The sequence below is a fragment of the Rhinichthys klamathensis genome, unplaced genomic scaffold (genome assembly GCF_029890125.1).
Source record: "Rhinichthys klamathensis goyatoka isolate OS25496 unplaced genomic scaffold, OSU_Roscu_1.1 h1tg000004l_1, whole genome shotgun sequence".
In the NCBI taxonomy this organism is placed as follows: Eukaryota; Metazoa; Chordata; class Actinopteri; order Cypriniformes; family Leuciscidae; genus Rhinichthys; species Rhinichthys klamathensis.
The window spans coordinates 944,102-958,147 of NW_026606557.1; the positions used below are offsets into that span (position 1 = coordinate 944,102).

General features: G+C 39.6%; 1 protein-coding gene across 4 annotated transcripts in view; it reads right to left on the minus strand.

Moving 5' to 3' along the window:
• The window catches only part of LOC130085133 (NACHT, LRR and PYD domains-containing protein 3-like), a 47,451-nt gene that overhangs the window by 17,985 nt on the left and 15,420 nt on the right, over positions 1-14,046 (minus strand). Inside the window, exons 4-6 of one of the 4 annotated variants that reach the window (XM_056250738.1) lie at positions 10,064-11,916; positions 7,308-7,481; positions 6,011-6,184 (exon numbers count right to left, since the gene is read on the minus strand). In XM_056250738.1, coding sequence (XP_056106713.1) covers positions 6,011-6,184; positions 7,308-7,481; positions 10,064-11,916 — 2,201 coding nt within the window. Of the gene's footprint in view, positions 1-6,010; positions 6,185-6,630; positions 6,805-7,307; positions 7,482-10,063; positions 11,917-14,046 lie in introns of those variants that run through there. The other 3 variants (XM_056250712.1, XM_056250720.1, XM_056250730.1) reach the window with 3 other exon arrangements.

The following is a 14,046-nucleotide window of genomic DNA, read 5'->3' on the forward strand; positions in this document are numbered from 1 at the left end:
AAATAAAATTGAACCCCTTTTTGAACCTATTTTAACCCTCTGGGGTCGGCAATCACACCGGCGTGATCTGCTTGTTTTTTTTTCTTATCAGTGCAAAACAAACTCAAAATACTTTGATTTTGAAGTGTTACACATCATTCAAAACTGTCAAATGTCTTCTTTTATTTGTGTACACTCATAATAAAAACAAAATGTTGTGTTTTTTGTAAAATAAAGAAAATAAACATGATGCGCTTTTTCCCGTCTCTCTCAATGTGAAGTTCATTCTGAAACGCGACAGAAAATGACCTGTAACTCAGCGAATGGTTGTCACTGTGACATGAAACATATGTCTTTACAAAGCTTGAAGTCTCCATTTTAAAATGGTGTAAATCATATCAAAAACAAATATTCTCTGTTTAAGTAATTCGTATGAAAGCAACGACATGTACAGTTTCTCCAGCCCGAGCTGATTTGCGCTAATGTGACCACGCCTACACGCGGGCAAGAGCTGTTCACATGCAAATGATCCACACGGAGGAACACAGAGCTGTTACCGCCCTTATCACCGCAAAACAAAGAATCAGCAACTTCAGTACTGCTCTGCTTTTCATCGAGTTGTTTGTGCTGTGCACCTTGGATTTACCTCAGAAGAATTAGAAGAACACGATTTGATTATGAGAACGATTTTTAAGGTAAGACACTAATAGTAGCATGTTATTGTTGCATAAACTTTACATTTTAGCTAATAGTTAAACTGGTGCCAGACTAAAATGTACGTTATAAAATGTGATTGGAGTAAAAACATGAAGCCTAATGCTAAATGTATATAGGCCGACATGTACGACACAAGAATGTTTTTATGTTCGATAATCAAAGCTGCAGTCCGTAGCTTTTTTTGGGTTAAAAATTATCCAAAATACATATTTGAGAAAATACATAACCAGCCAGTGTTCAAAACTATCTGCAAAACTATCTATTCTGCCTTAGCTCGATTCAAAGCGGTAAGCTTGTAATAATGTTTTTAATTTCAGTGGTACTGGTGGATTTCCGCGGGAGATTCGAGCATGTCTTTGCGTCATTACGTCACATCTGTACACATAAAGGAGTCTCGGCTAGTAGGCTATATTGCGTGTGAGGATGCTGGAGGTGGAGATTTATAGCCTTCTCTCACAGCACTTGATATAATTAAACTTATCAATTTGATGGCGGATCCAGAAAGGTTCAAACGACAATCACCAGTGACAACAGATTCACCCACTGTAAAATGCAAAAGACTTCGTTCGGACTTAGGAGTGGCTACAGAAAAAAAGAGACTGCAACCGGACCCATGCGAAAAAAAGGATACATACTGTATCGGAAGGACATTACATGTAGTCACGCAATGCTTGCTTACGTTGTTAACATTAACAATTTGAGAACAAAGTATAATTTGCAAGGTTTTGCGTGATATGATAACTTATAAGCGATTGTTAGATTTAATCAGCGCGATTTACTGCAAAGTCAGAACCAGAACAAAAGTGGATGTTTCTTACTTGTTCAGATGACATTTTCCGGTGAAAATTCTTATGTTGGTCATACTTCCAAAAAGAATAATCTGTGATTCTGAATGCCATTATCCACACTGGCGCGGTGACTGACAGCTGCACACTCTCCTCAAACATTGTGTTCATCCGCGCTGTGCCGTGTCGAGGGTGTTGAAGTACAACTCACGTAAAGTTGATAATTCCGCGAATGAGTGCAATTGCAGATTTCTAACAGAGATGGCGACAGAGGAAAAACGCCGGACTTCAGCTTTAAAGACAGCACGATATAACAGTAGGCTCGTATGAGTGTTTATTCATGGTGAATATTATAATGTTTAGACCTGTGTTTACTGTTTAATACTCTTTTTTGTGGATATCTGCTCACACGTAGATATGTATAATATGGTAAGAATAATGTTTCATAGTTTGGAGCGGCTCGATCGCTTCAGTAAATGTCCTCTGCACGTGCTGTGAGTTTGAGTCACTCGAGCTGTGGGTTTGAAAAGCAAAACGCACCAAACATTAGGCTTCATGTTTTTACTCCAATCTCATTTCATAACGTCGTAACGTATGGAAACGTTTAAAGTAACATATGATAATCCATATATTTCTCTCTAGTGTAGTGTTACTGAAGTGTTCCTTTTTAACGATTTATAGGCCACCTGCTATTGTCAGTCATCGTCTGCACCATTCCGTCTTCGTCATCTTCACTACACTTCCCAGCATCCTCTTGTCTCCACACCTGAATTCACTCCCTCAATCATCCACCTGTTCATCCTCATTATCATCTGTGTCACCTGTCCTCACCTTGTTAGTGGTCGTTTGTATCTGTATTTAGTTCTCTCTGTTCAGTCTGTCTTGGTCGGTTCTTGTTAATGTTACTTTGGGTTTAACGTGTGTGGGAACCTTCTGCCCGTCTGTATCCGTGCGAGTATTTGTTATATTGAAAGTAAAGTTTATTGAAATTGGATCTTTGACTTCAGCCTCTTCATCTGCCCACAACACACCCGTGACAGAAGAACCGACCACAAAAATGGACGACCAGATGGAGGCTTTCCTCTTTGACCAAAATGGGGCCTCGCTGGAGGAATTCACAGTGGTATATCTTCACCTACACCAGGACGTATACTGGGAGGAAGATTTCCTAAAACAGCGGTTCTGGAGAGGTTTGGATGATCCCTTAGCCCAGATACTGCTGCTCGATGACCTACATCTGCCGTTCTCGGAGTTTCTGGATAGGGCGCTTTGGGTCTGTGGTTCATCCCTCACGGTAACATCAGTCCAGCCAGAGACCGTCCAGCCAGAGACCGTCCAGCCAGAGACTGTCCGTTCTGAGCTGCCTTCACCGCTGGTGCACGCCTACCCGCCAGAGACTAAGCACACCGCACGTGAGTCCACTCAAGAGGACACTGCATTGATGGTGATGTCTGCAGAGATTCTGTGTGTGTGGGCTACACACGCATCAGTTCTGGCCCATGCATCCAGGCCAGAGCTTCCTTCGCCACTGGTCCCGTCCAGCCCAGAGCTTCCTTCGCCGCTGGTCCCGTCCAGCCCAGAGCTTCCTTCGCCGCTGGTCCCGTCCAGCCCAGAGCTTCCTTCGCCGCTGGTCCCGTCCAGCCCAGAGCTTCCTTCGCCGCTGGTCCCGTCCAGCCCAGAGCTTCCTTCGCCGCTGGTCCCGTCCAGCCCAGAGCTTCCTTCGCCGCTGGTCCCGTCCAGCCCAGAGCTTCCTTCGCCGCTGGTTCCGCCCAGCTCAAAGCCCTCTTCACCGCTGGTTCCGCCCAGCTCAAAGCCCTCTTCACCGCTGGTTCCGCCCAGCTCAAAGCCCTCTTCGCCACTGGTCCCGTCCAGCAAAGAGCCCTCACCGCTTGCCCAGCCAGAGACTGTTCACGTCCCGTCTGCCCAGCCTGGGTCTGCTCACGTCCCGTCTGCCCAGCCTGTCCCTCATCCAGTCACTCTCCCCAATATTTTTTTTGGGGGAGGGCCATAGGTCTCCATCGCCATGGCCGCCCGAAGGGTCTCCATCGCCATGGCCGCCCGAAGGGTCCTCACCACCATGGCCACCCGAAGGGTCCTCACCACCATGGCCACCCGAAGGGTCCTCACCACCATGGCCACCTGAAGGGTCCTCACCACCATGGCCACCTGAAGGGTCCTCACCACCATGGCCACCTGAAGGGTCCTCACCACCATGGCCACCTGAAGGGTCCTCACCACCCTGGACGCCCGAGGGTTCGTCTGCTCCGCCCTGGCCACGCCCACGTCCTGCTCCGCCATGGCCGCCTGGTCCATCCTGGAGTCTATCCTCCTGCACCCGGTCCGCCTTCCCGTTACGGACTCCAGGATGCCCACCCTCCCACCCCTGTTCTAAGGCGTGAGGTCACGCCTACCGGGAGGGGGGAGTAATGTCACAGTCATCATCTGCACCATTCTGTCATCGTCATCTTCACTACACTTCCCAGCATCCTCTTGTCTCCACACCTGAATTCACTCCCTCAATCATCCACCTGTTCATCGTCATTATCATCTGTGTCACCTGTCCTCACTTCGTTAGTGGTCGTTTGTATCTGTATTTAGTTCTCTCTGTTCAGTCTGTCTTGGTCGGTTCTTGTTTATGTTACTTTGTGTTTAACGTGTGTTGGAACCTTCTGCCCGTCTGTATCCGTGCGAGTATTTGTTATATTGAAAGTAAAGTTTATTGAAATTGGATCTTTGACTTCAGCCTCTTCATCTGCCCACAACACACCCGTGACAGCTATAGGCTATTGTTATTATTTTATGCAGCACTGCACGTAGCCTATATGCCTACAAGGCACAACAAACCTGGTGTTCATTATTTATATTTATTTATATATATATATATATATATATATAAATGTGTGTGTGTGCATTTTGTAAATTTTAAAAAGCAATTTTAACCAGAAAAATCTAAAATGTATTCCCAAAATCGTGCAGCCCTATAGTTTTTTCTTGATATCAGCATGTTCACAGGTGTTTTTTTTTCTAAAAAATATTTTTAAAGGGACAAGATGCCACTGATGTCCTGCTGATGTCCTGCTGACTTAAACATTCACATGAGTCTCTGTACATGAACATGGTAAAGTGAAAAATCAAACACCTTGGAGATGACAGGTATGTAGCCTACTATGTTTTAGGAATGGCACAAAGGTGTGTGACTGACCAAGTCTCTGTCTTTAGATCAGTGTGTTTACTAATGTGCTTTTTTGTCATTTGTTGTGTATCTTTGGATTATGTTGTGTTGTAAATAAATCCAAACAATCTAAAAGCCATTCTTTTTTAAGTCTCTCCTCATTCTTTGTGCAAGGCTCCTCATAATGATAGCACCTTATAGCGCCATTAGGGGAGGGTCTTTGTCTTTCTCAGGTGTGAAACTTTCAATATTAATGGGTGGTTAACGCCTTCCCGCATAAAGCTTACACAAAACATGTCTTACAAATTTTAAATCATTGTCTTATCTGAAAGAGTAGTCAGGATGATTTTCACATAGTTTTGAAGCAAATATTCTATGTGATACAATTTTCAAAAGTCTTGTGAAGAAACAATTAGTATGGGTTTCATGACCTTATTTCAGTGACAATGTTTTTTTTTTAGTTTTTCACAAACCACGCATAAACGTCATTATCTTAAAACTACAAACTTTTACATACATGCTGCCGACATATTACTGTAGCAGAGTTTGTGCTGAATACAATGTAATCAGACTTATAGCATGAAAATGTCACAAGTATCAGAAAAAAGCACAAATGTCAGAGCATGTCAGAACACCTCAGACCCCAGAGGGTTAATGTACAGTGGAGTTCATGTGTTTACCGTGCAAAATTGGTGAAACAAAGATTTAGATCTGCCCTAAATAGGCTATTTATAAACAGATATTTGCCTGTATTCCACAAGACAAAATAATATCTTGATTTTACTGATCCTGTTCAAAAGTGCATACTCATAGGTCTTTACATAGTTGTTTTTTCTCTCCCTGAGCATCAGTGACTGTTTGCTGCCTTTTGTGAGCTGTCCATGAGTCTGTGGCTATGTTTAGTGTTTATTGACATTGATATGTGATCATCGTGATCTGATTTAGAAGATCAGATCATCAACCAATCAGAACCTGTTTACATTTGTCAACATCAAGAAGCTTCTGTATCTAGATAACTCTTCGGATCTCTTTTCTCTGTGCAATAATAAAATTGAGCCTGGGAACATTTTTGCAGATTCAAACCAAACCTTCATGTGAAATGGTAGGGATTCTTTAAAAAAAAAACATCTTCAATCCCGGGGCTTAGTGTTTCAGGTATTTTTCTGGTAACAAGCAGGTCAGAACTCATTGCAATCACAAATGTGTTTAGACGTTTCTATTCAGTGTTCTGATATACAATTCATCTCTATGAAACAGACATTTCTTAAAATTATTATTTAACATGTAAGTATTACATGCAACATTTATATTGTCCATGTATATTTTATACAGAACAGTAAAATACCCCTCTAAATACCTCAGTATGTTGAGTTGACAGTTTGGAGTCTGGAGCGCATCAAACAGCAGTTTCAATCCTGAATCCTGCAGTTTATTGTTACTCAGATCCAGATCTCTGAGGAGGGAGTTTGATGATTGCAGAGCTGAAGCCACAATTTCACAGCACTGATCAGTGAGATTACAGCCAGCCAATCTAAATACAGTGAAAATAAATAATTAATTACATACACTCTATATAGATAAAAACTGATATTTGATAGCACTGTGTGTTATGTCTCATGTTTCTGATAAGGTGTCTGCATAGACCATGAATGTAAATATTTACATCACAAGTTATCTGAAAGTAACGATGACAACATAAGAGTAACTGAAGATAAATAATTCCTCAATGGCCACATTATCATCAAGGTTTTTTTTTCATACTATTTTCTTGCAATAGCTCTTGGCTATAAAATATTTATGAATCCGAGTAAGCAATTACAGATGGAAGAAAACTTGGACTATTCACTGTACATACAAAAACACATGAAAGAATCTTCTAGCTGTATTTATAACACTGGAATATATATGGTACATTTATTTATAGAGAATATCACACATTATTATTTATTTATTTTTAAATCAATGTGTAAGTCAAACCTCAGTATGTTGAGTTGATGGTTTGGACTCTTCAGTCCAACACAGAGCAGCTTCAGTCCTAAATCACATAGGTCATTGTTACTCAAGTCCAGCTCTCTCAGCGGGCAGTTTGATGATTGTAGAGCTGAAGCCGCAATTTCACAGTGCTTATAGGTGAGATTACAGCGAGCCAATCTAATACGGGAAAAATAAATAATTACAGACTTTATAGACAGACATTGATGTTAGAGAGCACGGTGTGCATTGTCTCATGTTTCTGATAAGGTGTCTGCATAGAACATGAATCTAAATATTTACATCAACAATTATTTGAAAGTAATGCTGATAACATCTTATATAGAGAAACTGAAGATAAATAATTCATCAAGGGCCACGTTATCATCATGTATTTTTCATACTTTTTTCTTGCAATAGCTCTTGACTATAAAATATTTATTAATCCGATACAGCAATTACAGGTGGAAGACAACTTGCACTGTATGTACTGTACATACAAAAACACATGAACAAATCTTCTATATTCTCTGGAATATATTAATTAGAGTACATTACTCTAATTGATACATTAAGTACATTACTCTAATTGATAAATAATAGAGTACATTAATTAAAAGAGTACATCACACATTGTTGTTGTTTAAAAAAAAAAAAAAATTCAACCAACTTGTATGTCAAACCTCAGTATGTTGAGTTGACAGTTTGGACTCTTTAGTCCAACAAAGAGCAGCTTCAGTCCTGAATCATGTAGGTCATTATTACTCAAGTCCAGCTCTCTCAGAGGGGAGTTGGATGATTGTAAAGCTGAAGCCACAATTTCACAGTGCTGATCAGTGAGTATGCAGTCTGCCAATCTGAAAACAGAGAGGAATTTGGTTAAAAGGCATGTTAGTTAAAGATTGCAAGACTAAAGACTTCCTGTCTAGCCGACCTTTTATAAAACAAAATTATGTTGAAATGGCTGTGTCCTTGTAAGCACAGTTTAAATTAATTTAAAAAAAAAATATATTTAATGAACGTAAAGAGTTGGGAGAACATTGGATGTGTGTCAGATCTGCATCATGTAGATCAGGGGCCTCATTTATAAACGTTGCGTACGCACAAAAGAAGGCGTACGCTGCTCTCTACGCAATAATTGGTTTTTATAAAAAGCAAACTTGACGGTAAAATGTGCGGTCCTTCACGCAAGCTCTGACCCAGGCGTACGCACAAAAACGTGTGAAATGAGAAATGGCGACACCGTCGGCAGATGGAAGAAACACGTGAAAGTGTGTGAAACTGTAGACCGTTGTGTAAAATAAATGGCAATACTGCCTCTCATAAATAACACGAAGACTTCACAAAGCAAGTCTTACAATTAACAGCCTACACGAACACCCGTTTGATCGATCTGCAACAGAAATGCAAATTAACACATATTTGCAAAAAGAAAAGTAAAATATGTTCTGCAATAATATTGGCATGTTATACAATTCATTCTCATAAATAAGATGGTAAACAGAACGAAATAATGTACAAAACTGATATTCTCGCCAATGTGTCCGTCAGGCGGAGCAGATATACAGTAGATGCAATTAGATAGTCAGATAGATAGATAATTAGGGAGATAGATAATTAGGGAGATAGATAATTAGGGAGATAGATAGATAGATAGATAGATAGATAGATAGATAGATAGATAGATAGATAGATAGATAGATAGATAGATAGATAGATAGATAGATAGATAGATAGATAGATAGATGTATTATTTGTCCACTGGGGAAAGCTGTTTTCATAGTAAAAATGTCTTCATCAGCTACGGAATCATGGTATTCATGCATATGCCTTTAGTTTGTTTTATTTTTGATAAAATGACGTATGACGTAGACCTATGTCTCAATCATTCAGAAAGCTGCAAGAAATTACATTTGCGCTGAACTATTTCCCATTTCCAAGTAGATTACAACCGACATCTGTAGCTTGTCATTTCTTTTTTATTTCGGCCACAGTCCAAGGTTGTGAGGCTACAGCTTTTACGGCGTCTGCAACCTTTTGCCACTCAAGTGCCTTTTTGGCATTAGTAATGCCCACACTGTGCCCGCCAAACAACATTTTTCTCCTCTTTTCCACCTCGCCAACGGTAACTTCTTCACATTGAGTGAAGTTAAGTTTTTTTGATTTCCTCTCTATGTTTGCCATGATTTCGCAATCGATGAATATTAACTTGTGGGCGTTTCACGGACTATTTATGGGCAACTATGGGTGTGACATGAAGCCGCAAAAGCTGCGCTACATTTAGAGTTGATTGTGATTTATTAAGGGAAAAATGCGTAGGATGTGCGTGCGCACGGTTTTATAAATCTGAATATTTCTGTGCGTACGCACGTCCTATGTTTCATCCGTACGCCACTTCTGACGCAAATCCTACGCAAAGTTTTATAAATGAGGCCCCAGGTCTTTAAATGACAACAGTCTAATATACCTGCTGCAGTCTGTGCCCTTAATGTTAATTAAAGAACAAAATAAAAATTACTCACTGCTCTTGACGGAATACTATTTTTTTTAGCTTTAATAATAAGGAGTACTCATTATTTAATTTATACAGTGAATTACAGTGTTATTTTACATTTGATCATTCAATATGTAGGGCAGGACTTGTTTTTTTTCATCAGAAATTGACTGGATTAGACCGTTATCCTTTACTTATTGCTGTGATTCTTTCACAAAAGTGACTTTCACAGTTGCTGGAGGGGAAAGACTGAAACTCATCTGGCAATTTGACAAACTCATTGTCTCACTGCTGCACTGGTGTTCAGGCCATCAGAGAAGAGAAGTCACTTCGAAGGGGAAGGGGTGTTAATATTTTTGATTAAAGATTACAAAGGCACATAAATAAAAAATAAATAAAATGATGGGCTACTTGCATGGCTACTTTAAACCATAAAAACAAAATCAATAAACAATGTTAAAGAAAAAATGGCAATAGACAATAATGTAGGCATTCTGAACAAAAATCAGCATCTCTGCTTCATCGAATCGATTCCTTGTTTCATTTTATCGGCAAGGCATATCAGCAAAAATTTTAATGTTGGGCCTTTATCAGCATAAATGATGTGCTGACACGATTGTGCATCCCTAGTTTTTAACAAATTGTTGTTGTTTTTTTAAAAACATTTTTTAAAAATGCATTACATTATTGACATTAACAACTGTCCTAGAATTGGGCTAGTTTTACTGGTAGCTTCACTGGTTAGGTTTACAAAGCCTACAAATATTTTATATAACTAATAGTATTCATTTGGTAGAGAAGAAATACAATACTTAACGGCAATAATGTATACTAATTTGGTAGAGAATGAATACAATACCTAACTTCAATAATTTATATTTCATGCGTGTGAACACAAACGTGACATGTCAAATGTAACTACTGTATGTTCATATTTTCACTTACAGAGCTTTTCTGCAGTTCCTCACAGCAGGTAACAGTCTACATCGACCCTCTTTTGATTTGAATTTGTACTTTTTAAGGTCAAGCTCATCCAGCACCTCCTCTGACATCAGCATCATGTTTGCCAAAGTAGAACATTGTGCAAGAGAAAGATTTTTGCTTTTCGTTGTAGACTTTAAAAACCTCTGCATTTCTTTAACAACAGAATGATCCTTCATCTCAATCAAGCAGTGTGACAGATTCATCAATCTTTCAGGACTGATATTGTTTTTTTGACCTTGTTTGAGGCTGTTGATTATCTTCTCTCTGCTCTCTAGGTTGTTCACTGTGTATATCAGCACATCCTGTAAGAGCCTCTGATTGGACTCCAGTGAGATGCCATGAAGAAATCGAAGGAAAAGATCCAGGTCTCCATTTTTACTGTTCAAGGCTTTTTTCATTGCTCCCTTCAGAAACACATCCAGAGGAACATTCCCACACTGATTTCTGAACTTTCCTGTGAGGAACTCTTTCATAACTTCACTCTTCTTGTGTAAATAGCATAAAAACGCATACAGTGCTGCAAAAAACTCCTGAAAGCTCAAATGTACAAAGCTGTAAACCTTCCTGTGACAAATCACAGATTCCTCTCTGAAGATCTCAGTGCAAATCCCAGAATACACTGAGGCATCAGTGACGTCTATGCCACTCTCAATCAGGTCCTCCTCATAGAACATCACATTGCCCTTCATCAACTGATTGAAAGCCAGTTCAGCAAGTTTCACAATCACTTCTCTGTTGGACTGCAGGAGTTTCTCTGGATCTCTCTCTTCATACTTCTGGTTCCTCATATGAGTTTGGATGAGGAGGAAGTGTATGTACATTTCAGTCAGAGTTTGAGGGATTTCTACTCCAAGATTTTGTTTCATTATGTTTTGAAGCACTGCGGCTGAGATCCAGCAGAAAACTGGTATGTGGCACATGATGTGGAGGCTTTTTGCTTTTCTGATGTGTGAGATGATTCTGCTGGCTTTACGCTTGTCACGGATTCTCTTCCTGAAATATTCCTCCTTCTGAGGGTCATTGAATCCCTGAATTTCTGTCACACGGTTGATGTATTTGGAGGGGATCTGATTGGCTGCTGCTGGTCTGGTGGTGATCCAGATGAGAGCTGAGGGAAGCAGATTTCCTTTGATGAGGTTTGACATCAACACACCCACTGATGAAGACTCGGTCACATCAGAAACTTTCTCGCTGTCTGAAAACATCAGTGTAATTCTGCTTTCATCCAGACCATCAAAGATGAACAAAACTGTACATTCATCATAAACCTTTGTGTCCAGATCTTGAAGTTCAGGATGAAATTCCAGCAGAAGTCTGTGAAGACTGTACTGATGATCTTTAATCAAGTTCAGCTCTCTAAATCGAAGCACAAACATGAAATCTACATCCTGATTGGCTTTTCCCTCGGCCCAGTCCAGAATGAACTTCTGCACAGAAACGGTTTTTCCAATTCCAGCGATGCCATTAGTAAGAACTGTTTTTATTTTGTCTTTCTTCTCTCTTCTCTTCTCCTCATAGCCTGGTTCAGGTGAAGGACCAAAGATGTCACTGCAGTTGATTGGAGTGTCTTGGAGTGTCTTGAAACCTTTCTCCATCTGTAGCACCTCATGTTCTTCATTCACCCCTTCACTCTCTCCCTCTATGATGTACAGCTGTGTGTAAATCCTGTTCAGGAGGGTCTGATTCTCTTGTAGTTTGATTCCTTCAAATACGCTCTCATGTCTGTTCTTCATGCTGGTTTTGTGCTGGTCTTTGACTCTCTGAAGATCATCATGCATCTGAAGATCATCATGCATTGGTTGGTGGGAATCGAGCTGCAGGGCTGTGTCATGATGACTGATGTATTTCTGACAGGAGGAGGATGTGCTGGTTTGACAGGACACATATCTGATCTTGTCAGATCTCTCACCACTGAAAAGACATTAAGATGACCAGAGAGATAGATTAGAAAATAGGATAGATTTTTATAAAATTAGAGAAAATATTTTAAATGCCTTATTGTAAAACATCTTATTTCGTTCTTATTTGAAAACATACAACATGTAGAAAGAGGTGTTAATTTAAGAGGATAACTTTTTTGCCTAATGTATGGTAACACTTTTTTCTTGATGGTACCCTTTAGACATTCTGTTGACTGTAAGTAACAAGTGTCTTCTGATACTTGCAAGAGGTTTTTACAATTATTTGCGGATAAGGTATTAATTATTAGACCACACTTTAGACCTCCTTCTGCAGACCCTTCTGTCCTGGTTACTTGCTCGGCTGTTTTTATGCACGTTTTTATGCCATCTCTCTCAGTGTGAAGTCCATTCTGAAATGCGACAGAAAATTAACTAACTCAGCGAATACTTGCCAGACAGACATAACCTTAGAAAGCTTAAAGTGTTTATTTTTAAATGATGTAGTTCACATCAAAAACAAATATTCTGTTTAAGTAATCCCAATGAAACCAACAAGGGGTACGTACAGTTTCTCAAGTGTCTGCTCATCTCTAATGTGACCCCACCCACACACGCACAAGCGATTCACATGCTAATTGTCCACTTGAAGGAATGCAAACCTGTAAACACCCCCATCGCCTCAAAACAAAGCATCAAACTTCATCAGTCCTCTGCTTTTCAAAGAGTTTGGGAGACACGCTGTGAGTTTACTTTGGATTTACCTCAGAAGTAGAAGAACACATTAGTTAGCATGTTATTGTTGCATAAACTGCAATCATTGCCCTTTGCTTTGTTTAATAATAACTTATACAGCTATGTTTGGATTATTAGACAATGTTGACAATTAATAATAATTGAACATGAATAACTCTCACGCAGAAACTCCAAAAATGCCCCTCCGCAGAAGTAGATAACGCAAATCATTCCAGGAAATCCCTATCGGGCATCATCGCTGTAGCTGAATAAATACAAGATTGAAACGGTTTGATTAAACATGACTAATAAACGCACAACTGCCTTATTCTGTGTAAGAAGCCACATCATCTCACAGAAGGATTCTCAACTGTAATTATGAAGTGAGTTTTTGGAGTAAAAGCATGTTATTAAATGTTGTCTTTTGTTGGACAAGAGGTTCATAAATGCTTCTCATGTTTGGAAAGATGTTTGACGCGTGTTGCTTTTTCAAACGTTCGTTATAAGTGACTCGCAGTGCTTTCAGATGGAGCAGCGTTTACAGAGCCGAATATTAATGACAAGCTGAGTGTAATGACTGAGACAAATCAGACACAAATATTTGGTATATGTACCAAACAATCTTTAAAACTCAATCTGAGATCTGTGGTCTCATCCCCCACTGAGGGCAAGAAGGTCTTAGTTACCATGACCACGATCAGATAAGTTGGTTTTATTGCTGTTAAAAATGTGGTCACATGTTCAAAACAAAGACGATAGGGAAGACAGAAACAGCCTTATAATACAGACTTTGCTGCATTAATTATACAACGAACTGATCTATAAATTAACATGAAGAACATTTTGCGATTGATTTACTGACTTTTGTAATGTCTTTTAATACTATTATTTTGTTTTACAATAGAATCAATGGTCACCTATACCATGTTTGGTCTCTATAAATTGTTACTTTGCAGATCGAAATGATTGTGTACATGATATGTATTACAAGAATCTTTCTTCATCAGAAACAAATCCAGCTGCACATGCAAATGAGTATGCTTAAAACAAAGATTCATAAATCAACCACAAAGGAATTGTCCCACTTGAAATCTTCACCGTTCTCATTGGTCAAGCAAACCTGGAGAGGTCGGGCTTTATTAGAGACCAATTCACAGTGACTCTCTCTCGTTTCCTGCTTCTCGACTGCTGGTTAATGTCTCTAGCTTTCACTCTCCCAACAGAGTCAGACTGTAGTTTCTTCAATCTAACTCAGAGGAAAACTGTAACTTTACCATTACTGAATGGGCAACCATCAACTCTTCCGACTTC